Source organism: Neomonachus schauinslandi, chromosome 1, assembly GCF_002201575.2.
Source record: "Neomonachus schauinslandi chromosome 1, ASM220157v2, whole genome shotgun sequence".
Classification (NCBI taxonomy): Eukaryota; Metazoa; Chordata; class Mammalia; order Carnivora; family Phocidae; genus Neomonachus; species Neomonachus schauinslandi.
Window position 1 is genome coordinate 208,375,233 of NC_058403.1, and position 24,647 is coordinate 208,399,879.

Here is a 24,647-nt window from a genome sequence, read left to right on the forward strand (position 1 = left end):
GGGGCCCGTCTGCTGAGGGCGGTAAGGGGGCGGGATAGGAGGCGTCTCACAACCCACACCCCTCACCAGCAGCCGGATCCGGGGTCGGATTCCTCGCCAGCTCAGAAACACCGGCTCTGGACCCATGAAAGGGAGGTGACAGCTACGTCAGTGGGTTACTCTAAAGACTCATAAACTAATAGGATGCAGACAGCGCTGGGGTGTCGGGTGGGTGGAGGCAGGGATGTGGCTCATCATCCTACACAGGACGGCCCCACAGCAGAGGACGAGCTGGTTCCAAACGTCCACAGGGTCCAGGCTGTGAAGCCTGGGTGACTCACATGCTCTCACAGTCCTAAGAAACAAGAACTATTATTATCTGCACATGGCAGATAAGTAAACTAAGGCATCGAGAGACACATGCCGTTTACCTGAGCGTCTCTGCCTCTGGGAGAGGCAACGACAGAGGAGTGGCCTGGGGTCGTCTTCCCTGCAAACCCTCTCAGAGCCCGTGTACATCAGCACATCCCTTCCCTCCTAAAGGAAACTCAACAGATTTAAACAGGAGAAGCCTCCGGGTTTTGAAGATGCAGTAGAAATTTCCAGAAGGACAAGAAGGTTGGCGGGATGAACACAGAGAATGCTCTGAGCTTGAGACTTCAAGATAAATCAAGCATGGGGCCAGGTAGGCATTCCTCAGGGTGTGCCGCAAAATCTAATGGAGCTCGTTTAAGAACGCAGACGGAGGCCCCAGGCTGGGATAAAGAGTTTGGGCCACGTGGGAAAGCAAATGTTGAGGGTTTGCGGGGTTTTTTGTTTTTTGTTATTTTTTTTTAACTTGTCCCTGTTTGGAGTGCTTATTTGCTCTTCCTGGTAAGGTTCCTATTGAATCTCCTCCTTTACCCGCCCACCCCTTGGCTCCCCTCTTCATCTTGTTCCCCTAATGACTGCCCCCTCCACACAGAGCCAAGGAACAGTCCTGACCTGGGGACGAACACCACATTGTGCAGGTAATCCTCAAAGGTCTTCCTAAAAGAGGACTCCTCCAGCTCCTTGAGGATCTGAGAGTCCGTCTTGGGGCAGGAGCAACATTCGCCGGCAGACTCCTCGTATTCACTCTGGTTGTGCTTCTGGGAGCCCTCGGCCTCGAACGGCGGAGACCAGGTCCGGGAGGGCAGCTTCAACCCTAGAGACAGGCAGAGCAGGTGGCCTCGGATCCTCCCCGAGCCCGCAACATGCACGCCGCCAAGGGGGTCTTCTCAGAGGGGCTGGGCACATGGGACACCTGTGCATGTCAGGGTGTTCCAGAAACTAGAAGACACCATAACCCCATTGGACTGGAGACTAAGGTAACCAGGTATGTCTTGGCCCCATGGAACCTACAATCTAGTGGCTGGGAATTGGGGGGGGCTACATAAGAAACATAAACACATATACCATGGGTCAGCTCGCAGGATGAACATACAGAGGATGTCTGGGGCTGATGCTTTTTACGAGGTGGTCTCAGAGAAAGTGACTGCTGAGCAGTCCCGAATGAAGGAAAGGAATGAGCTACGCACACATCTTGGTGTAAAGCAGTTCAGACGGAGCAAAAAGCAAGTGCAAAGTCCCTGAGGCAGGAATTTCCCTGGCATGCCAAAAGACACCAAGAACCCAAAGTAATGAGCAGGACAGAATGAGGGACGGGACGGTGGGAGGTGGGATTAGAGAAAGGCTGAGGGGGCAGGTGACAGTTGTATGAATGAATCAATCAGCCAGCCAACCATATAAAGTAACGGGAGGCCATATAAAGGGTCCGACCTACAGACCCAATGGTTACAAATGAAAAAATCTACAGTTCACTCAGGAATCCAGAAATCAGTAGAGCAGTGGTTCTTCCCCGGGGTCGGGGGTGGGGGAGGGGTGATTCTGCACCGTCCCCCACCCCCCGGACACTGGGCAAGAGATATTCTGGCTGTGAGGAATCCTGGGGGGTGGAGGAGATTCTGGCACCTGGGGGATGAGGCCGGGGGTGCTGCTCACTGTCCGGCAAGGCACAGGACAGCCCCACCGCAGAGAATGATCTGGCCCCAAATTTCAACAGTGCTGAGGTGGAGAAACTCTGGACTAACAACATGAGGGGAGATGGGGGAAGACATTTTTCAAAAACACAAAGTTGTTTTTTAAGTGCCGAAGCTGGCCGTGTCGCGACCCCCGAGTCCAATCCCAGGGACACCTGTCATCCATCGTGCAGGCCACAGACATGCTTCGGGTGCGACTGTGAGGATGAACGCTACTCTCATCGGGCAAAATTCACGAAGGCCCCTGGGATTCACCTTTCCCGCCACCAGCCCTTGCGCTGGGAGCCTCCTAGGGGCTACTGAGCATTTTTTTTTCCTCTCCCCTTGAATGGGTCCTGTAGACAATGGGCTCTAAGTACCTTCCCGGGAATGGTGAGTATCCACTCAGAAGCCCAAGTATTTATACAGCTGTGAATGGCTACAAGGGTCTCTTAAAAACACTTCTAACATTTATTAATAGACACAGACTAACCTGGCTGGGTTAACCATTACAGGGACTGGTCATGGCATAACGGGTGGAAGAAAAAGGTCGGGTTTCCTTCGTGTGGGAGGATCCTAAGAATTTTTTGGAGAGGAAAGGACCTTTTGATCAGGCCACACACAGTTCTTCACTCCTGTTACCCTCTCTGGCCCCCACCGCAGGGCATATGGTGTCCCATGGTTTTTCTGTGACTACCCAATGAAAGTACAGGTAATGGGGCACCTCAGACAGTCCCATCCACAGAGACAGAGAGGAGACGGTGGGAGCCGGGGGTGGGGTGGAGGGTGGGGAGTCCATCTTCATGGGGACAGAGTCTCAGTTTGGGGAGATGGAAAGTTCTGGAGACGGAGGGTGGGGACGGCTGCACGACAGTGTGAGCGTGCTTCGTGCTGCTGAGCTGTGCGCTTAAAAATGATTAAGATAGTCAATTTTATGTTACATATATTTCACCACAATTTTTAAAAATGCATTGGTAACGCCGTATTCTAGAACTGAAATATGCTAAGGGAGTCGAACTTAAACGTTCCCACACACACAATACAAGTGATAGATGTATGAACTCACTCACTACCTGGGAGAAATCGCTTTACAGCATATAGGTATATCAAAATCATCCCGATGGGCACTTTCAGTATCTTACAGTTTTACCTTTCAATATCTTATAATTCAACCATATTTCAATAAAGCTTGGGGGGAAAAAAACCCTACTGGTGATGCTAACGGGAAACCACTCCCAGTCATAGTGAGTAAGCTTATTTATTTTGCGTATGTTTTTCAAATTGTGGTAAAATACACGTAACATAAAATTTACCATCTTAATCATTTCTAAGTGCACAGCTCACTGGCATTAGGTACATTCACACTGTTGTGCAACCATCCCCACCATCCATCTCCAGAACTTTCTCATCTCCCCGAACTGAGACTCTGTCCCCATGAAACACTGACTCCCCTCCCGCTCCCCAACCCCTGGCTCCCACCATCTACCTTCTGCCTCTGTGGACGGGACTCCTCTGGGGACCTCCTATGGTGGAATCGTACCATATCTGTCCTTAGTAAGTTTATTTATCAATTCCACAAACTTTGCGATCATTACAAAGTAAGCCATGTGTAAATAGCCACATTGTAATGATAGATTTAGACTTCCAGAATTGAAGTTGTTACTCTTTAAAAAAAAAAAAAAGGGAAGCACCAAGGGCTGTTGCTGGTGGTGGTTCAAGCTGGTGGTTTCGGTTACTCGAATGCAGGGCCAACAGCTCACAGCTAAGCTGAGGCCTGTGCTTGCTCTTCAGTTATATAAAGCATCTGAAGAGATAAATCACGTTTGCAAGCCTCAGCTCAGGCGGAGAATGAGGTCACAGGCATACATATAGCACATGATCTTAGAGCTGGGACAGCTCCCGGAGATCATCTGGCCTCCTGCCCCTTCTCCCGAAAAGGAGGCGGCCGGTGACAAGCCCGGTGACTTGCCCAAAGCCCTACAGCAGGTCAGACGTCCGGCCAAGAGTCGCCCGCAGGCTCGAGGCCTCTGCCACGCCTCACCAGCAGTCCCTGAGCCTTTGCTTCCAAGGTCAAGGGCTGAGGAAATCGCTAACTCAAAACAATCTAAAGAAAAATAAATATGGACAAACATAAAGCACAAACGAACAACACCAAAAAAAAAAACAAAAAAAAATGACATCTCTTTCTCCGGTTTGATGGGTTTTTTTTTAAAATCCAGCTTTAAAATTGTAAACTAATTTATACAAACTAGATTGAGGCTCAGAGAATTTTCTGTTTTCCTGCAAATGGATGAAGCCTGTTAAGTAAACAAGATTAAAGACGGGGCGGCAGGGAGGAGAATCATCTCTAGTATAAATTTTTCATGGAAAGCACAGAAGGGAACGCATTACCGCTCCTGGCTACCTCCAACCCTTAAAACGTTAAGGGTCTAAATGTAGGGGCTAAAACTCTTTCCTGACTTTGTCATTAACCTCTCGACTCCTAGCTTAGCCCCCAAATTCAGCGGGTTAACAGAGCTGCATCCCCACAGCGGGGAAGGGGGAGGGGGAGAAAATTTCAGATGGAAATGGTGCCAAAACATGGAACTATCTGGTTTTGACACGAGTCTTCAGAGTGTCATGAGGTGGTGATGTTTAGAAATGGGTCTGCGTGGTTTGGTACAAGATGGTGTGTGTGGGCACATGCCCCCACACTTACACTGGGAAGCCAGCATGGGGTGGGGGGGGAGATGCTTGCCTGGAAGCAGGACAAAGCGGATCATCTGCTCCCACACACCCACCTGCACTCACCTTTGAGGCAGTAATCCAGCTCATACAGCTCACTGTCTTCTACCTGCCTCTCCCAGAAAACCAGGTAGTGTGTGATGTTGCCATTGGGATCAGAGGGAGGCTTCCACTTCAGAATAATCTGGGACGAGGAGTTAGAAACGGAGATTGGATCCAGGGGGACAGAAGGGTCTGCAAAGGAGAAAGGGAAAACAGGTGCACCGTGAGCAGGGGGCAGGGACTGGCTGTCGGGCGGGCGTAAGAAGGAACACACCGGGGGGCGCCTGGGTGGCTCAGTCGTTTAAGCGTCTGCCTTCAGCTCAGGTCATGATCCCGGAGTCCCGGGATCGAGCCCCACATAGGGCTCCCTGCTCCGCGGGAAGCCTGCTTCTCCCTCTCCCACTCCCCCTGCTTGGGTTCCCTCTCTCGCTGTGTCTCTCTTTGCAAAAAAAAAAAAAAAAATTTTAAAAAAAAAAAAAAAAAAAGAAGGAACACACCGGTTAGAGAGATCATGGGGATGTTCGCTGCAGTGTTATCTAACAGCAAAGAAAACTGGAGACACATGGAAAGCTCACCAGGCAAGCGCACGGGGTACCAAATTACAGTCCATTCATACCACAGATTACACAGCCATTCGTTCATTCATTTATGCAGCACACATTTATACAGAGAAGGCTCCAACTGTGTGGCGAGCTGTCTCGGTTCCAGGCACTGGAAAGATGCTGGGGAAAGAAAGGAAGGATAGTGGGAAGAGATAAATAAACTCACATTTTCCAGGTAACATTCGGCCCAAATTGAACCCAGTCACACGGTAACTTTCAGCACTGGGATGCCAGTCATCCGTATCACTGAGACGATACCTCATCTAACACCCCCCAAAACGCACCACCTTTGGGCTCCACAAAACCTGCCCCTCAAGAATGCAGGTGGCTGAGGGGGTCAATGGGCGGGGGGCTGAGGCTCTCAAGGCAGAGGGCATCATGCATACAAAGATCCAGAAGCTAGAAGCTTCCAGAAACTGTGGAGTCCTCTGGTATTGCTGGAGGATACAAGAAGAGGGGGGGCACCAGCCAAAAAAGCTGGGGCTGGCTCATAACATCTGGACTGTATCCCATGGGACAGGGTTTCTCACCCTCAGTACTACGGACATTTAGGGCCAGATAGTTCTTTGTCGTGGGGGTCTGCCCTGTGCATCGCCAGATGCTCAGCAGCGTGTAACGCCGGTAAGCCCCACGTCCACCGTCACGACAACCAAAACGGTCTCCAGACATCACCAAAGGTCCGCAGGGGGGCAGAATCACCCCAGGGCTGAGAACCTCCACAACAGGAGAAGGACTTAGGCTTTATGAAAATACAAATACCACTAAATTGCTAGGAAATAGGCCAGCACCCCCCCCCCACCGACTAAAAAAAAAATGAAGGGGGAAGGGGGCACAGAGATGAAATAAAAAAAGCAAAACATTATTGATGAAGCTGGGAGATGGTCCATGGGGCTCATTTTTCTACTTTTGTGAATATCTGAAAATTTTCCAGAATGGGAGGGAACAGAGTAGCAGCTTGTTGCTACTGCTTTGTCTTTTGAAATTGTAACCTTGGGCACCTGGCTCTTTCAGAAGCCAATAGCCACATCAAAGAGCACGTCCTACAACATCACCGTGTCAACTGTTCAAGGCAAGATGTCCATTTCACGTAAGAAACACTTACTAGTGGCATCTGTCTGCACATAGATGATGTCACTCTTGGCCCCATACGTGCGGCGTTCATCAGAAAAGGTGACCAAGGTCTTGACGAAGATGGCATACTGGGTCCAGGGCTTGAGACCCCGCATCAGCCACCCTGGGTGGTTCTGCGACTTGGGGTCATTGGACCGCAGAGGCGGGTCAATGTCCACCACCGTCCAGCTGTTGGAGCCACACGCGTCCTGCCCGTCGAACTCGGTCACATTCTGATAAGGGCTTTCAAGACAAAGCAGAAGATGGTTATCATGCCATGACTCTCACTCTGAGGACGGAGGGTTGCGGCAGGGAAGGTGACATCCTACAGGGTTGTCTCCTGTCTACCAACAAGCTTACGCCACAAGGAAAAATGACACAGATCCCAAAGAGAAGGGACCCCTTCCCTTATAGCTCCATTTTCCGACTGTATCAATAGTGATGATGATGTTACCAACTACCTCACTACTTATTGGTAAGAATACAGGAGAGGGCTCAGATGGTTAAGCAGCTGCCTTCGGCTCAGGTCATGATCCCAGGGTCCTGGGATCGAGCCCCGCATCGGGCTCCTGGCTCAGCCAGGAGTCTGCTTCTCCCTCTCCCTCTGCCTCTCTCCCTGTTCATGCTTTCTCTCTCTCTCTCTCTCTGTATCTCTGTGTCTCAAATGAATAAATAAAATCTTAAAAAAAAAAAAGATTCTCTCTCCCTCTCCCTCGCCCTCTGCCCCTCCCCCGTTCCCTGTGCACGTGCCTACTCTCTCTCTCAATAAATAAATAAATAAAATCTTAAAAAAAAAAAAAGACTGCATGAGAGTATGTGCTACTTCTCGGCACACAGTCGGAGCATAATAAATCTTCAAAGATGGAGCAACTGTTAATATGAATACTATCACAACTTCCATCATCTCCCTTTAAAACTCCTGATCTCAGGGTTGTAAGGTCAAGCCCCAGGTTGGGTATAGAGATTACTTAAAAATAAAATCTTTAAAAAACTTTTTTTCAGCACAGTCGTATAGACTCTTGAACAACATGGCCCCAACTGCGTGGATCCACTCACGTGTGGATTTTTTACAGTACAGGACTGTAAATGCATTTTCCCTCCCTTATGACTCTTTTTTTTATCTTTTTTTTAAGATTTTATTTATTTATTTGAGAAAGAGAGAGTGAGCGAGAGAGAGCATGAGCGGGGGAGCGGCAGAGGGAGAGGGAGAATCAGACTCGCTGCGTAGCAAGGAGCCCAACGTGGGACTCGATCCCAGGACCCTGAGATCATGACCTGAGCCGAAGGCAGACGCTTAACCGACTGAGCCACCCAGATGCCGCCCCCTTACGACTTTCTTAATAACATTTTCTTTTTTCTAGCTGACTTTCTTGTAAGAATACAGTCTATAATACATATAACATACAAAATCCGTGTTAATCAACAGCTTATGTCATCGGTAAGGATTCCGGTCAATAGCAGGCTATTAGTAGCTAAGTTTTCGGGGAGTCAAAAATTATATGTGGATTGGGCGCCTGGGTGGCTCAGTCGTTAAGCGTCTGCCTTCGGCTCAGGTCATGATCCCAGGGTCCTGGGATCGAGTCCCACATCGGGCTCCCTGCTCGGCAGGAAGCCCTCTTCTCCCTCTCCCGCTCCCCCTGCTTGTGTTTCTGCTCTCGCTATCTCTCTGTCAAATAAATAAATAAAATCTTGAAAAAAAAAATTATATGTGGATTTTTGACCAGGGGAGGTGGTCAGCGCCCCTAACTTTGGCATTGTTCAAGGGTCAACTGTACTCAAAACGAGCAGGTGTTATTTAATGGGGACAGTTTTAGTTTGGGAAGATGAGAAAGTTTTATTAGAGATGGATGCTGTGATAAGTGCACAACACTGTGAATGTGCTTAATGCCACTGAGCTGTGCGCAGAAACACAGTTCAAGTGGCCAATTTTATGTCGTGTATGTTTTGCCACAATTCTTTAAATGTCGGAGAAAATACAAAATCGATACGAAAATCAATCTTTAAAAACCCACTAGGCAGACGGAGCAGATTTTGTTAAGGATATCTTGCTGAGATATACGGACATGAGGCAAAATGGAATATTGCTGTAGGAAACTCGCCAAAAGAAACCTGTCTGTTTCAATTTCTGGTTTTGACAAACGGGGGTGTTACTAACCTCACATGCCATCAGCTTGTGAGATGGTATAAAAGGGCTTATGATAGCTGTTCCCAAGGAAGAGAGAGACAGAGGAGTCTCCGAGGGGAACCTCCGAACACACCCAACCCTCATACCTCTTTATCTTCTACTTACGCCTCTTTGTAGAAAAGCATGAACCCCAGGAGGTCTCGGAAGTCAGGGGGCCAGTACGGCTCCCATTTCAGCAAGATCTTGTCATACGATGTCCGAATGTAAGAAAATTTAAGGAGTTCATTTTCACCTAAGGAAAGTTTAAAAACAATATCAGTATTAAAACCTTGCTCCAGCGCAGCCCGAAACAGGTGATCCTACATCCCCAAGAGCACCAGTGAGAAGGGAGATGTCAATCTGCTATTCCCTGGATGGGTCTCATTCCCACACGCCTTCTGCCGGGGTTCGGGGGCAAAAGCTGGTCACGCGAGTTGGCCCCTTCCATCAGCCAGTGACTTGGCCAGAGGCTCAATGGTAAGTAGCACCAACTCAAGAAGGACACCGGGCCAGTAATTATTGGGAAGAGTGATTTTTCAAGAGTAACACTTGTCCTGGCACGATGTTGTCATACATGTGGGCTTTCGAGCCTTACGTGTCGCAAGACGTAACTCCATTGCTAAGTGAACACGTGCGGAGGGAGTTTAGAGAGCGTAGAGAGCGAGCGGGTGGTGGAGAGACAATGCCTTAGAAAGAGTGGACTGCAAGCCCTCCCTTAAGCTCCACCCCAGCCTTGCTCTCTCCCTCCCCTGAATTCCCGGGCGTGCTCGCCTGGCCGCAAGGACCCAACTCCCCCTGAGGGTATCATGGAAGCCTTGGTGCCTCAAGGCTCAGATGTCCCTTCGGGAGAGAACCTGTCAGAGGAGTGTAGTCAGCCAGCAGCCTCTAGCTCTATAGCAGCTCCAGGACCTGCTAGAGCATTGGAGCCAAGACCATCTATAAGGAAGAATCAAATCATTCATTCATTCATTCATTCATTCAATGTGGATGTGGCATCTTCCAGTATCAGGCACTGTATCTCTGTAATCACAAAGGTAAGATACACCTGTCCTCGGTATTTCAGAAATAGAACTCTACGAGACATAGAGTTGTTTTAGCTCATTGGCGAGGGGCAATGACACCTCCATCCTACCCCCAAGGGCCTGTGTAGTTCTCGAGGAGGAGGGCGGCCACCTTATCTGGTTCATGGGCTGGAAGGACCAGGACATCCCCACTTACAAGACGCCTGGTCCCCATTGGTCTTCAGGGCAATGTCGTTCCTCTCCTGGCGCCCCTTGGTTCCTGAAACTTCCTCCATCTTGTGAATTTCTGACAAGCAGAGTTTGGGATTGTAGTGGAAGAAGAGTTTCCCCTGAGTGATGGTGAGGTTGTGTTTGCTCCAGTCCCAGAGCTGCCTTAGGTTCTGGTTGTCCAAGGCGTAGAAAGAGTAGTTCCTATGGAAACATACACAAACCTAGTCATTCGCTGGCTTGTCACCTCCAACGCCAAGATGGCGGGGCCATGGCTGGAGTTGTGACCCTGAGGAGCACAAAAATGGACAGAACCTGGGTCCTTGACAGCACTGTTGGACAGCCCTCCTCAGACTTGTCGCTCGTGAGTCCATCTCCATCTACAGGAAACACAGCTAGTCCGGCTTTCTGTTGTTTTACTGACCCAGAGTTAGCAGACCTCGAGGGGAGGGGATCTGAGAAATGAGGATGGACAGCTGGGGCAAAGAAAGGAGTTCCATTTTGTACATGTAGCATTTGAGGCTTCTGGGGGTCACCCCGCTAAAGACAGGCTTGAGGGTAAGCCAGGGCTGGAGCCCTACGCACACGTAGATCGTTAGAGAGACAGCCAAGGCTGGGACCCCAGCACACCAACTCTCAAAGGCAGGTGGAGTAAAGGGACCTGGGAGGGAGATGAGGAGGCAGGGAGAGTATCCCCAAGAAGCAGAATCCTGTGGGCCAGAGATGAGAATTTCAGCAAGGAGCAGGTGCAGTCAATGTCAAAGGGGACCAAGAGCTGAGAAGGTACAGGGCACAGCACTCCCAGGGTCCCAGTCACGGCAGCACTCCAACTCATAACAAAGCCCAAAGCACACTTGGAGGGCACAAAGTTCGGGCTGTACCCCTTGAGATTTCCCAACAGTGACTGTATCAGTTTCCTTGGCTAGGTCTCTCGACACACCCCAGCACATTCCTTTCTCTCCAGGCACTGTCCCCTAACAGATTCTTTGGGGGGCTTTAAAAACCCCTAAGTTCTGGGCACCTGGGTGGCTCAGTCAGTTGAGCATCTGCCTTCAGCTCAGATCATGATCTCAGGGTCCTGCGATCGAGCCCCGCATCGGGCTCCCTGCTCAGCAGGGACTCTGCTTCTCCCTCTCCCCACCCCCACTCATGCTCTCTCTTGTTATCTCTTTCTCAAATAAATAAATACAATCTTAAAAAAGAAAGTTCTCAACACAAGAAAAAAATTTTGTGACTGTATATGGTGATGGTTGTTAACTAGACCTACCGTGGTGATCATTTTGCATATATACAAATATAGAATCATTATGTTGCACACCTGAAACTAATATAGTATTACATGTCAACTGCACCTCAATAAAAAAAAATCTAAGTTTTTCTCCCCCCACTCCCCCACCACCGCCTCCAGTTTTACTGAGATATAACTGATTTATAACAGTATTCGTTTCCGGCTTCCAACACTATGATTTGCTATTTGTAGATATCATGAAATGATCACCACCGTAAGTTCAGTTCCCATCCATCACCTCACATGATTTAAAAAAAAAAAAATTGTTTCTTGCGACAAGAACTTGTAAGATTTATGCTCTTGGGGCACCAAGAATAAATGAAATCTCAAAAAAAAGTAAGATTTACACTCTTAGCAAATTTCATATGTGTAATTCAGTATTGTTAACTACGTGGGTACATCACATCTCCAGGACTTACTTATTTTATGACTGGAAGTCCATACCTTTTGACCCATACTCCCGCCTCTGGCAACCACCAATCTATTCTCTGTATCTCAAAGCGTGTTTTTGTTGTTTTGTTTTTAAATTCCTCATATAAGTGAGATCCTACAGCATTTGTCTTTCTCTGACCTATTTCACTCGGCATAACACCCTCAGGTCCATATATGTTGTTGCAAGTGGTAGGATTTCCTTCCTCTTTATGGCCGAGTGATATTCCATTGCATGTATGAGCCACATCGTTCTCTCTCCATCCATCCATGGACACAGGTGTTTCTGTGTCTTGGCAAAAACCCGTGAGTTGTTTTAACTCATGGACCTCCCAGTGAGCCTTCAGGCCACACCCAGAACCAGGCCACGTACCCGATTTCCAAGGTCTCTCCTCGAATTAGCCGTAACTTCCGGAAAAAAGAAAGTGACACAAGAGCGTAGGATCTCCGGATCTTCAGATACCCGGAAATTTCTTCAATGAGTCCTAGGTTGGCCTCCAGCTCAGCTGCCAGGTTGTCTAAGGAAAGGACAGAATATCCAGTGAGCTTCTACAGAAATATTTTAATCTTCCCATAATCTCTCAAGAGTGAGGAGTCAACCTAGAGGCTGCAAGTCCCCATATAAGTGGACCAGCGTGCTTTTTTCCTCATCCTTTACCTTGTTTGCCCTCCTCCAGACACATGGGCCTCCCCACCATCCCTTAAACAAGCCAGGCATCCTTCTGCCTCAGGACCTTTGCACTGGCTTCCTCCTTTGCCCTGAATATTTTTCTCTCATAGATCTGCTTGGTTTGCTTCATCTCCAGCTCAAAGCATCGTTCCTCAGAGCAGAAACCCCTTCAAAAATTGCAGACCTCTTTATTCTCTATTTTGGAGGCTGGCGAATGACAGACAGCCCAGTAGCCAAATCCAGTCTGTGTCGTAAATAATGTTTAATTGGAAAAGAGCCACACCCATTTGTTTACAGGCTCTCTATGGCTGTTTTTACAGCAGCAGAGTTGAGTACTTATGGCAGAGATCGTCTGGCCTGCAAAGCTGAATATATTTATTCTGTGGTCCTTTATAAGAAGAAGTCACCGATCTCTGCTCCACCCCCTCGCCATTTCCCTGCTTTACTTCCCTTCATAGTGGGGTCCCCCCCCAAGTTTATGTTATATGTTGATGTGTTTATTTGTAAGATCCATCATGCGTGGGCTTTGCTTTCTTTACTGTGAGTATTCGATAAATGTTTGCTGAATAAATAAAGGGATGCCTTTTTGCCTGCGGTGGTACTTCTGGAAACACGGCCCCCAGACCTGCCACAGGGCACATGGCCTACTTGTTAAAAATGCAAATTCCCACATAAGAACACCAATTTCCAACTTGGAAAATTAGAATCTCCGGGTGGGTGGGGCCAGGACTGAGCTGTGAATTTTAGGTCTGGAAGCCAACTCTTCAAGTGACTCCTCCCCTGGTGTGTAGCTGGAAGGTGGGTCCCAGCTGGGGGCAGCCCCCACCCCCAGAGCACTCACTGCCCCCTCGGATGTTGATGATGAGGCTTCCGTTGACAACAGTGCAGCCTCGGAGCTCCTGGGCAGATGTCACCGAGTCAATGGTTTTCTCGCCCTCCAGGATGTGGCAGACTTTGGGACAGGGGCCCAGGCATGGAGTGCACATCAGGCTGAAGAAAGAGCGGAGAGAAGGGGTCAGGGCACCCAGGACCCCACGCACCAGGACTGCTCAGGGTCCCAAGGACGGGACTTACGCTGTTACCCTAAGGCTGGGCATTTCAACCACAGCACTGCTGACATTTGGAGCTGGAGAATTCTCCGTTGTGAGCGTGTCTTGCTCCTGGATGGTGCGGAGCAGCCTCCCCGGCCCTCACTCACTCAATGCCAATAGCACCTGTCCCTCAGCATGACAGCCAAACATGTCTCCAAACATCGTCCCCTGCGGGGACAGGGGGCAAATCACCCCCAGTAAGAACCACCATGTAAGGGGCAGGTGCATGCCATCCTCCATGGCGGCACGTCCTACGGCTTTACCCCAAAGGCAGGGGACTCACGCTTTTCCCCTAAAACGACAGGGCTCTAGCCATACCCCAAAGTAATGGGATTCACACTGCACCCCAAGGAGAATCCCATTCTACCCGGAAGAGGCAGGACTCACGCCATCATACTGAAGGTTTGGGACTTGGGCGTTACCACGGTGATGGGAATTTTTCCGAGCTGATGGGCCTTTCGGAGGATTTCCGCTGCCCCATACCACACTGCTGCCGCCCCGAGGAAACCTGATGCTTGCTGTTGCGTAGGGTCTGACGTGCCTACACCTGTAACACAACCTCACATGGGACAGTGTGTGACGGCGGCAGCCTTTGGCTTTGCTGACTGTAGCCTATGGTACTGGACTACACGGCTCCCAGCAGTCTTTTGGGAACCATCCCTCCCCCCACAGGGTCTGAGGTGGGTTCTTGGCTAGCACAGCACTCCTAGGTCCAGGCAAGACACATGATCCAGGCCAGGCTGGGCACCATCATCCATCCCCCCAGGGGTTCAGAGGTGGGCACGCACCCAAGTCAGTCCAGTGAGGGTTTTACCAGAATTTCCCAGAGGGAGAAACTATCTAAAGCACTTGGCGTGTAGAAAACAAGAGTCGTTAGTCCTTGCTCTGATGACCACTTCTCATTAGTGGTATCATTGTTGCTACCGGGGCTGGTTACACACCCTTGGCATAACCAATTCTTCAGAATGACCTCGGTGATGGCAGTCCCAGGTCCTGGCACAGAGCTTCAAAGGCCCTTGGGATTCCTGAGAGGCAGGAGCATCTTTGTTATGCTAGTGAGGTGACAGTGTGGTGGCCCCTATGTAGCTTCGGGATGGGGGCTGGTCCCCAAGAAGACCAAAGACGGGATTAGATTGGTGGGTCCACTGAAGATGGAGTCCAAGCACATGGTCAAGGAGTCAACTGATCACAGCTATGTAACGAGAGCCCAGGGAAAATTCTGGACACCGGCTCGGCGACGTTTCCTGGACAGTGAATGCAAACATCTGCTGGGAGGGCCACGTCCCTGACTCCACGGGACGGAGCTGGGACGCCCCGTGATAACACACGCATCCTTAATAATAAAGCTGTAGTTGTAAGTACGTGTAGTTTCAGTGCCTGACGGTGAGCTCTGATTGCCAAGGCATCCATTTCAAAAGACATCCCTCCAGTGAACGTATGGCCAACTGCATGACCCAGCTCCGAGAGATAAGGAATTCGGCTGCCCCGCCCCTGAAGCTCCCTCCTTCAGAAAGCCCTGGGTGGCCCAGATAGTTGACTGCCCGAGTGACCCCACTTCTCCCTCCCCGCCCCAATTCCTCTTCTTATGCTTTAAATTCACCAGTAAAGAGTGAACCCACGAAACCCTGGACGCCCCACCCTCGGACCCTAACGAAGGCAGAGCCCCAGGTCCACACTGTCTCTCTCTCTCTCTTTGCCCATGTTCTCACTGTGTGGCCCGCGAGGGTGCCCTGTGCCCTCTTGTGAGGACTTGTGACTCATCACCCTCGTTTTCCTCAAAGTTCCCAGATAGTCTTTGCTGAAGTGCATCCAGCGATCCTAAGAACCACAAGGGCCGGACCAGCCATAAATAAGGGCCCTGATGGGGAAACATCTGGAGCTGGCCACAAGTGACATGTGCCTCTTGGGTGAGCCCTGCCGGAGTCCCTAACTAAGGGCGCTACCATTAATAGGCTCGGGACTGATGGAACGGTATGGCTTTTTTTTTTTTTTTTTTTTTTTTAAAGTACTGTGACCTGTTCTGGCAAATTATTGAACCTAAAATGGATACGTGAGAACGCGTACATGCATATCCAGCCGATGAGAAGTATGGGTGGCCTGGGTACCCCAAAGCGTGGCTGGCATCTGGAGTGAGGGCAGTGTGGTGGAGGACAGAGTCCAATGCTCACTCCGGGTGGCTACGGTCAGAACTGCCCCGCGGACACCAGTTGATATCAGAACAGCTGGGGTGGAAATGGAATAGGGACCAAATGTTTGGGTTCTTTTGTTGATTCTGCAAATACTCCCGGAGCACCTATTATGTGACAGGTGATACTCTAAGCCAGGGGCCGGCCAACGACGGCCCGCGGGCCAGATCCAGCTGACCACCTGTCTCTGTAAATAACATTAGGCTGCAGCCTGGCCTCACCCGCTGGCTTGCGTATCCTCTGTGGCGCTGTTCTTGCGCTATAAGGGCTGAGTTGCGTAGCTGCCAACAGAGGCCATATGGCCCTCAGAGCTGAAAATATTTACAATCTGGCCCTTTGCCATCGCCCGTTCTAAGCTGCAGGCACACATGAGTGAACGAAAGAGGCAATCTACTTTCCCCGTGGGAGATTACAAAGGCCCCAAGTTGTTTGCAGCCCATCCCACCAAGAAGGGCCCAGTAGGTCCCCATTCAGTGAATCTGGGCTTGGCCACGTGACTTGCTTTGGCCAATGGGACAGTAACAGATGTAATGCAAACACAGGCTTGAGAAGTACTTGCACGTGGGGGCAGGCGCTTCCTGGCTACTGGGCTAGGAAACCCCATGGAGAGAGGCCTCGGCTGCCCATCCGAGATATGAGAGGCTATCCTATGCACGCGGTCATGGCTGGCTCAGCCCAGGCTGGACAAACCACCTGTCAACCCATGAAATCATTATAAACCATGAATGAGTGTTGTTTCAAGTCACTAGGTGTTGGCTGGTTTGTTACCCAGAAAGAGCTCACCAATACACTTGTGAAACATATGGTCAGGTTGGGCAAAATTAACAAATTGACAATTAAAAAATCAACTGGCGGTAAATGCCATGAAAAAGGTGAAAACCGGGGGCGCCTGGGTGGCTCAGTTGGTTAAGCGGCTGCCTTGAGCTCAGGTCATGATCCCAATCCCAGGGTCCTGGGATCCAGCGCCACGTCAGGCTCCCTCCTCAGCGGGGAGCCTGCTTCTACCTCTCTGCCTGCCTCTCTGCCTACTTGTGCTCTCTCTCTATCTCTCTGTCAAATAAATAAATAAAATCTTAAAAAAAAAAAAAAAGAAAACTGTGTGATGTGCCAAAGAGTGGCTGGATGCTAATTCAGCCAGGGCAGTCAAATAGGGAAGGGTTCTCAGAGGAAGTGACTTTTCAGCTGGGACCTGGCTGACAAGAAGCCAGCCAGGCAAAGATCATTCTAGGGGGAGGGACAGGGATGCCCCATGCCCACCACACTCTTAACATTCACCCCAAATATTAAGCCCTCCTCGTCCCAGGAAAGAGCACCCCAGGACTCCCACCAGGAACCTCAAAGTGACCAAAGATAGTGAGGCTTTTTAATGAATCATGTGGGTTCCCAGACCTCTGTTCTGAAACTATCAGAAACCATTCCCATATAAACCACCAGAATGGAAGAAAACCTATCTGGTCCTATTTGATATTAAACCACATTAGAAAATGACAGCACTATAGTCTTTCATCAAATAAAAGCTTCAGAAGGAAAGCTAGTATTTTTTTTTTAAACCAACAAAGTAAAATATTGCTTTGACAAGTTATAATTGGCATCCCTCACTCTGCCTTTCTTCCCTCAGTAAAGGTCCCAGACTTCACAGAACATGCTGCCAATTTCCCAGGGTTTGGGTCCTAGGGGCTGTTGCACCATCAGCAAGCACATCAAAGAAATCTCCTCTCCATCTCAGGTCTCAGTTACAGTCAGGAAAAAGAAAAAAAAAAACCTTTTATTTAAAGCCAGTGTCTTTTAAACAAACATCTCGCCACAAGATGTTAATATCCATGCTTTATTTCAAACGTGGAAAAAAAAAAAAAAAAAAAAAAATAAACCAAAAGAAAAAAGGTAATTTTCCCAACCCGACTGATAAAATGGCCAGGAAAAAAAAAAAAAAAGCTCTGTCTGGCATGCAAAGGTGATTTATAGAAGCCTATTCTTGGTCAACAAAGCCACTTGATAGGTTTTATCAAAAACAACTAAAACAAAACATGTTGTACTTGCAGGTTTCACAAACACTCAAAGAGAGGCTCATAAGACCTGAAATAAAGGTTGTTTTCCTTCCCACCCACTCCACCCGGGGAAATAAAATTTCCCACCAGAACACGCTCGCTTGGCTAATTCTCAAGTCTGAAGAGGAAGATTTTTTACGTAAGCAGATCAGCTCAAGGCCCCCTGACGTGCGTCTGTTTCTGATTTATTTTTTGTTGTTTTGTGGGGTTTTTTTTTTTAAACCCTCAACACAAAAACCAGGAAACAGATTTTTTAAACTTGGTTACAGCCCCGAGACACTGAAATAGCTCATCTAAGAAGCTAACAACATGAACAAAAAGTCTGCGATGTGCGTAGGAAATCTGACTCACCACCAAAGAGAGAAAACCGTATTCCTCACCCGAACATTAGGGAACATTAGGTTTGATGGCCCTGTCCTTCAAAATGCAGCAAAGTCCTGAGAATATTCTAGAATGGATTCTCTTCCTCCTTGTGCTCCTGGCTAATCTCAGCACGCTGTCTGGCTCCAGCATGGAGAAAACATAAAAACCTCAGCTCTGCTCTAGGCTGTAACATTTGGGCAGCTGCATCCCTGGGGACAGTCCTGTCCCTGAGAAGGATGCTAGTGGAAACCAAGGACTCCTGTCTTTCTGTCTTCTGTTCCCCAAGCTAAGCACAGAAAAACTAAAAAACGGTGCGTACAACGGGAAAATGTTTACTCTCTCGTCCTTTACGGAAAGTTTGTCGAGTCCAGCTCCAAAGGCCAGGACCAAAACAGGAGGCGACAACGGCATCCGAGAGACCCAGGAATATCACCACGCGGCAGCACCCCCTCACTCGTTGCCAGTTAACTCTAGTTTTCCACACAGTTTCAGCAGGTGCCACCCCGCCCCCCACCCCACCACCACCACCATCAGCCCCGCATCGCTTCCCGTCTTTGCTGCACGACCCCCTCCGCACCCCCGGAAGCCACATCCTGGACTCACTTGCTGGAATTCATCGTGTAGCCAGAGGGGCACTCGGGGATGCACTTGCTGTTGTGAATGACGTATTGGTGGCAGCCCTGTCTCCGGGAGTTCTTGCATCTGTTGTGCAGGTCCTGGCAGAAGCTGAAGTTCACGCAGCGCCAGTCTTGGAAGTGGTAGTATGGGGGCGGGCAGGTCTCCACGCACCTGCCATCCAGGTAGAAGTTGCGACAGGCCACGCACTTGGTGGGGTCGTCGGGCTCGGAGCAATTGCCCAAACACTGGCTGTGGCAGCAGAGACCCTCGGCGGTGCAGCCGTGCGACTTGCAGATGGTGGGACAAACTGGGGAGAGAGAGAAAACAGCCGGTCAGCAGCTTCGCCGTCTGCAGAGACTGCAAGCCTGGATGAGGGAGGGCAAAAGCCGCACAAAATCGTGACAGTAACAGTCTCCCTTCTACCGTCCTCGCTCCGCGCCAGGCATGACTATTAACTCGTGTCAGCAGAGAGGCTCTGACTCGCAGCATTTGCAAATCGCCCCAGTGTAAATACCCCCACCTCGGTCGATCTGAAGCTACCAACAAAATGCTGCTGAACATGGAGCCGATGAGAGAGACACACAGGAGCCCAGCCTTACACAGCTTCTCCACTGTAGAGCTACCATAGTAGTGAATAACCTCAAAGGCGTAAGCAATTGAAAAATGCAGCGAGATAGGGCGCCTGGGTGGCTCAGTTGGTTAAGCGACTGCCTTCGGCTCAGGTCATGATCCTGGAGTCCCTGGATCAAGTTCCGCATCGGGCTCCCTGCTCGGCGGGGGGTCTGCTTCTCCCTCTGACCCTCCCCCCCTCATGTGCTCTCTCTCATTCCCTCTCTCTCAAATAAATAAATAAAATCTTTAAAAAAAAAATGCAGCGAGATAATAGGAAGTGGGGAGCTCTGAGTATTTATTACCTCTGTTTTTAACATGATTTGTTAATTGTAAGTCTCTCATGTACATTTTCATAACAGCTTCTTTAATTAGCTAGTTCGCACATTTCCTGAAACCCTGACCGTCGGTTCTAGCAAGCTTCTGCAATACTGCTATAAACAGATACATTACTACAGGGCCATTTCAAACTCCGTGTTACAAACGGGGAAACCAAGGTACGAGACGGTGAAGCAAGTTACCCAAAGGTCATTTATCACTTCAACCGACATCTGATTGCCCTGATCTAGATGTTGCAGCCAAGGAACAAGGAACAAGATGCGGGAACAACAAGGTGGCCGCAGCCCCTCCTTCCGGAGCGCGGGGTCTGACGGAGGAGGCAGATTCGTTACTTAAACTCCAGGCTCAGGATGCGCAATCGCATAAGCCACAAGCACGGGGCTGGAGGTAAGGGGAGGGGACATGTCTGTTGCAACCTGAAGGAGATAATGAACAGGAAGAAAAGAGAAGGCCCCGCCGATGGGGAGGCCAGAGGCTTGCCTCTGATTTCGTGGCCGGGGGAGTTTCTGGTCCCCTGAAACGGAACTTGTCCACCAAAAGCCGGACTCTACCCCAGGTTCCTGCAGCAGCTTGTCAGCCACCCCCTCTCTCCCCACGTCTCACTACTCATCGTTTCCTAATTACCCCTTGATTTCAGTGCCTCGGCATCTGGCCTGGTCCTTAATGACCAGACCTCCCTGCCCAGGCTGTTGGCATATCTGTCCGTGGACATATGGCTTCCCTGAGGCTGGACAGACCTCGGCCGTGGCCTGGCCTGTTCTTGGAGTCGCTTTCTTCGCTCAGTCACTCTGCACGGCTTGAAACACAGTCTGGAAGCTGGGGAGTGTTACTGACCCCAAGCCCTCAGGCTCTTTGTTGCAGCAACTTTAAGGCCCCAGTGGACCCCAAAACCAGCCCCAGGAAACAGAAGGGGTCCCTGAAGCCACATTCACATAGCAGCAGCGCTGTCTGATGGAACTTTCTGCGAGGACAGGAATGTTCTCGAGCTGCGCTGTCCAACACGGTAGCCGCTTCTCCCCTGTGGCTCCTGTGTGTGGTTAGTGCAATTTTTTTTTTTATCGTGGCAAAATACACATAGCATAAAATTGACCACCTTAACCATTTTTAAGGGCACAGCGCAGCGGCACAAAGTATACTCACGCTGTCGTGTAACCATTCCCACCATCCATCTCCAGAACCTTCTCATCTTCCCAGACTGAAACTCTGGCTCTCTTAAAACACCGACTCCCCACGCCCCTGCCCAGCCCCTGGCTCCCACCATCTACTCTCTGTCTTTGAGGATGGGACTCCTCTAGGGACCTCTAGGGAGTAGAATCATATACTACTTGTCTTTTTGTGACTGGCTTGTTTCATGGAGTATAAGGTCTTCAAGATTCATCCATGTTGGGGCGCCTGGGTGGCTCAGTTGGTTGAGTGACTGCCTTCGGCTCAGGTCATGATCCCGGAGTCCCGGGATCGAGTCCCGCATCAGGCTCCCTGCTCGGCGGGGAGTCTGCTTCTCCCTCTGACCCTCCCCCCTCTCATGTGCTCTCTCTCTCATTCTCTGTCAAATAAATAAATAAAATCTTAAAAAAAAAAAAAGATTCATCCATGTTGTAGCAGGTGTCAGAATTTCTTTCCTTTTCAAGGCTGAATAGCATTCCACTGTGCGTACATACACCCCGTTTTATTTATTCATTCATCCATCAATTGGCATTTGGGTTGTTTCCACTGTGAATAATGCTGTTAAGATCATAGATACACAAGTATCTCTTCAAGACTCAGCTTTCGGGCGCCTGGGTGGCTCAGTTGGTTGAGCGACTGCCTTCGGCTCAGGTCATGATCCCGGAGTCCCGGGATCGAGTCCCGCGTCGGGCTCCCTGCTCAGCGGGGAGTCTGCTTTTCCCTCTCCCGCTCCCCCCCTCTTATGCACTCTCTCTCTCTCTCTCTCATTCTCTCTCTCAAATAAAAAAATAAAAAAAAACCTCAGCTTTCAATTCTTCTGCGTATACACCCAGAAGCAGAATTGTTGAATCATATGGTAATTCTATTTTTAATTTTTTGAGGAACCGCCATACTGTTTTCCACAGCGGCTGCGCCATTTTGCATTCCCACCAAGAGTACACAGGGGTTCCAATTTCTCCTGAGGAACTAAACTTTTCATTGTATTTCAGTTTCAATTTTACCAGCCACGGGTAGCTATTGGCTCTTGCATTGGATAGCAGAGGCCTTGAGAATGAAAATAAACTCCTCGCTAAGGCCTACAGGTCTCTGTGGTCTAGCCTGCTGGCCTCTTGGAGTCCTTCTCCCAGCCCCAGGTGGCAGCCATTTGGGTCTCCTTTCTGCTCCCCGCCCCCCAGCTGTCCACACACACATACACTCCTGAGGACCTTTGCATCTGCTGTTCCAGCTGGCTGGAGCACCCTCCCCCATTATCCTCCCATGACCCCACGACGGGCTCCTTCTTGTCCTTCGGGACCCACCACTTCAGGAAGACCTTCCCTGACCTCCCCACTGGAAGTCACTCCCCCCTTCTCAACCGTGTCCTAACACACGATCTGATTACATTTCTCTTCTAGTTTTTATCGCTCTCAAAAATTACACTGGGGGTTTGTTGACCGTCTGTCTAGAGGGAATGCTGGAGGACAAGCCGTGTCTGCTGCATTCACAGCACCAGCTCCTAGGACACCCACTCGTAAGACGGGGCTTGCACCAACAGGCCTTTAGTAGGCACAGCTCCGATCAGACAGAGAGGCAAAAGGAATGACTTTGGAGCAGTTCCAAGTACCCAACTTTTAGCCACTGGCTCAAGAATGCATCCGTGATCCACCCCCCGGTTGCAGGTGCTCCACAAATACCATGAAAATCTACACGCAAATGCAAAATGTGGAGCATCTACGCATGGTGCATATTCTGATTTTTTATGCCATGGACCCAGACAGAAGGAAGAAGCTGTAACAGGAGCAAGGTGGGTGATGGGAGAAGGTCCATGTAGGTTTTTTAGGGATTACATACCGCCCATTCGCCCATTCGCCCATTCGCTTCTCACTTAATTCTAACAAAGACTCCAGCAGGGAGAGGGTAAGTACGTATCTCCATTTCACAGAAGACCACAGGCTCTTCAGAGAAGCAGCAGGGCCAAAGCTAAGCTCTTGATCTTTTGGCTCTGAATCTGATATTCCTGGGTCTAAAGAAAGCATCCACCCAGTCAAGGAAGAAGTGACCTGAATTCAGCTTTGGCAACAGGGCGCCCACCACCCCACAAGCACACCATAAAGATTTCCTTAAAGAAGCAACGGCCTTGGTTTTCTTGTCTGTAAAACGGGGATAACAGTCCCTTAACTTCTCACAACTAAACAAGACGATGTGGATAAAACACTGGATTCTTTGGCGGGGGTTTTGTTTGTTCTGCTTTTTTATTAAGCAGCCTCCACGCCCAGCATGGAGCTCGAACTCACGACCCTGAGATCACGACCTGAGCCGAGATCAAGAGTCAGATGCTTAACTGCAACGACCGAGCCACCCAGGCGCCCCAGCACTGGATTCTTTGATCAACATGTAGGTCTGATATAAATTAGCTACCACGGGTCCTATTATTATGATCATCGTCATTATTAATGATCTGTCTGCAGGGACCCAAGGGCTGAGGCTCAATGGCAGGAAGCAATATTTAAGGCAGACCCACAAAGACCCCACCCTCTGGGAAGGCACACGTGAGAACAGGAAGGGCTCTATTTCCTGGGCTGGAGCTGTGTCTGAGGGTCAGCCCTTGAGTTCAAATGCAGCATTAGCAAAGACCCAACAAAAACTTCCCAAACACATAAGCCTTCCGGCCTAGACAATGCCAAGAAAAAATACTCAACACTTGCACACAAGGCCACCACCTTGTATGTGGTGGAGTTTCCAATTTTATGCTGGAGCCCACCTGAGAATCATCTATCTCATTCCCCAGCACAGCAGCTGCCGAGCTTTTTCTGCAAAGGGCCACAAAGCAGCCGTAGGGAAGGCGCGTGCGTGCATGCGCACACACGGGCATGCTTGTGCCCAAAAAAACTTTAACAGAAGCAGGCAAGGGGCTGGATGGTTGGCCAGCCCCCGCTCAGGGAAACATACCTGGGATTGAGTTACTATTCCTACCAGGGTCTGGACTCCAGGGAGTCAGATGTCATCTCACAGATGGATACCCTGTAAATGATTTTTATCCACCAGAAGACACAACCTCCCAGAGATGACAGCCTGTGGCCCCAGAGGACATTAAACAGCCCTGTATCTAACTTTGCAATCCTATTTCAGTGACGACAAACCCTTTGGCTTTGCCATCCTGCGGGTCCCCTCACTAAAGAGTTAAAAGAAATGTGTTGATGGGTGTTCTTTCGCTTTTTTTTTTTCTTTTTACATAAAAGTTGTGTTTTTAACTTCTGAAGACTATGCTTCGATGATGATAAGCCACCTCCGGGTGTCTCCCATTCTGTTTCCAAGTACTTGATCTTATTTAATAGAAATGCCACTGGGCCAGCCCCTGCCCCCACCCCAGGCGGAATTATGAAAACCACAGGTTGTGCAAGATGAAAAACAACCAAATGGAGGACTTTCTTCTCCCCGTGCTCCTCCACCGGCCCCCTCACATAGACACCGACAGAGCCCCAGCCCCAGCCGCAGTCCCAGCAGCTCAGGCTCAGAGGGCCACCGCCCAGGCTGTTTCTGCCAAAAACAATGGCGGCCTCTTTGAGAAAATGCCAAGCAGTCCAGGGGCTGCCCACTTTCCCAGGAGAGGTGCATGCTGTGTGTGTAGGAAACATCCACCCAGACCTTCCAGGGACAGCAAGCACCGGTCCTCTCTCCTCCAAACACACAAGTCCCTTGTCCATCCATCTCCCTCTCCCCCATAAGCTGCCCTCCCACTCCTCCCTAAAGGTTCCCCAAACCCCTGGCCTCCAGTTACACCAGCCGAAGCCTTCAAAACTTGACCTCAAGTGGCTTTTTCACGATGCCCTGTTGAGAAGATTGATAACTGAACTCTAAATAAATCCATGGAGGGGCGCCTGGGTGGCTCAGTCGGTTGGGCGACTGCCTTCGGCTCAGGTCATGATCCCAGAGTCCCGGGATCGAGTCCCGCATCGGGCTCCCTGCTCGGCGGGGAG

General features: G+C 49.8%; 1 protein-coding gene across 3 annotated transcripts in view; it reads right to left on the bottom strand.

Moving 5' to 3' along the window:
- Positions 1–24,647, bottom strand: part of INSR (insulin receptor) — a 125,035-nt gene that overhangs the window by 28,572 nt on the left and 71,816 nt on the right. For all 3 annotated transcript variants that reach the window (XM_021704960.2, XM_044915489.1, XM_021704961.2), the window contains exons 3-10: positions 18,565–18,886; positions 13,118–13,266; positions 11,980–12,124; positions 9,879–10,093; positions 8,787–8,913; positions 6,489–6,739; positions 4,809–4,976; positions 964–1,165 (exon numbers count right to left, since the gene is read on the bottom strand). In XM_021704960.2, the coding sequence (XP_021560635.1) occupies positions 964–1,165; positions 4,809–4,976; positions 6,489–6,739; positions 8,787–8,913; positions 9,879–10,093; positions 11,980–12,124; positions 13,118–13,266; positions 18,565–18,886 (1,579 nt within the window). The remainder of the gene's footprint in view (positions 1–963; positions 1,166–4,808; positions 4,977–6,488; positions 6,740–8,786; positions 8,914–9,878; positions 10,094–11,979; positions 12,125–13,117; positions 13,267–18,564; positions 18,887–24,647) is intronic.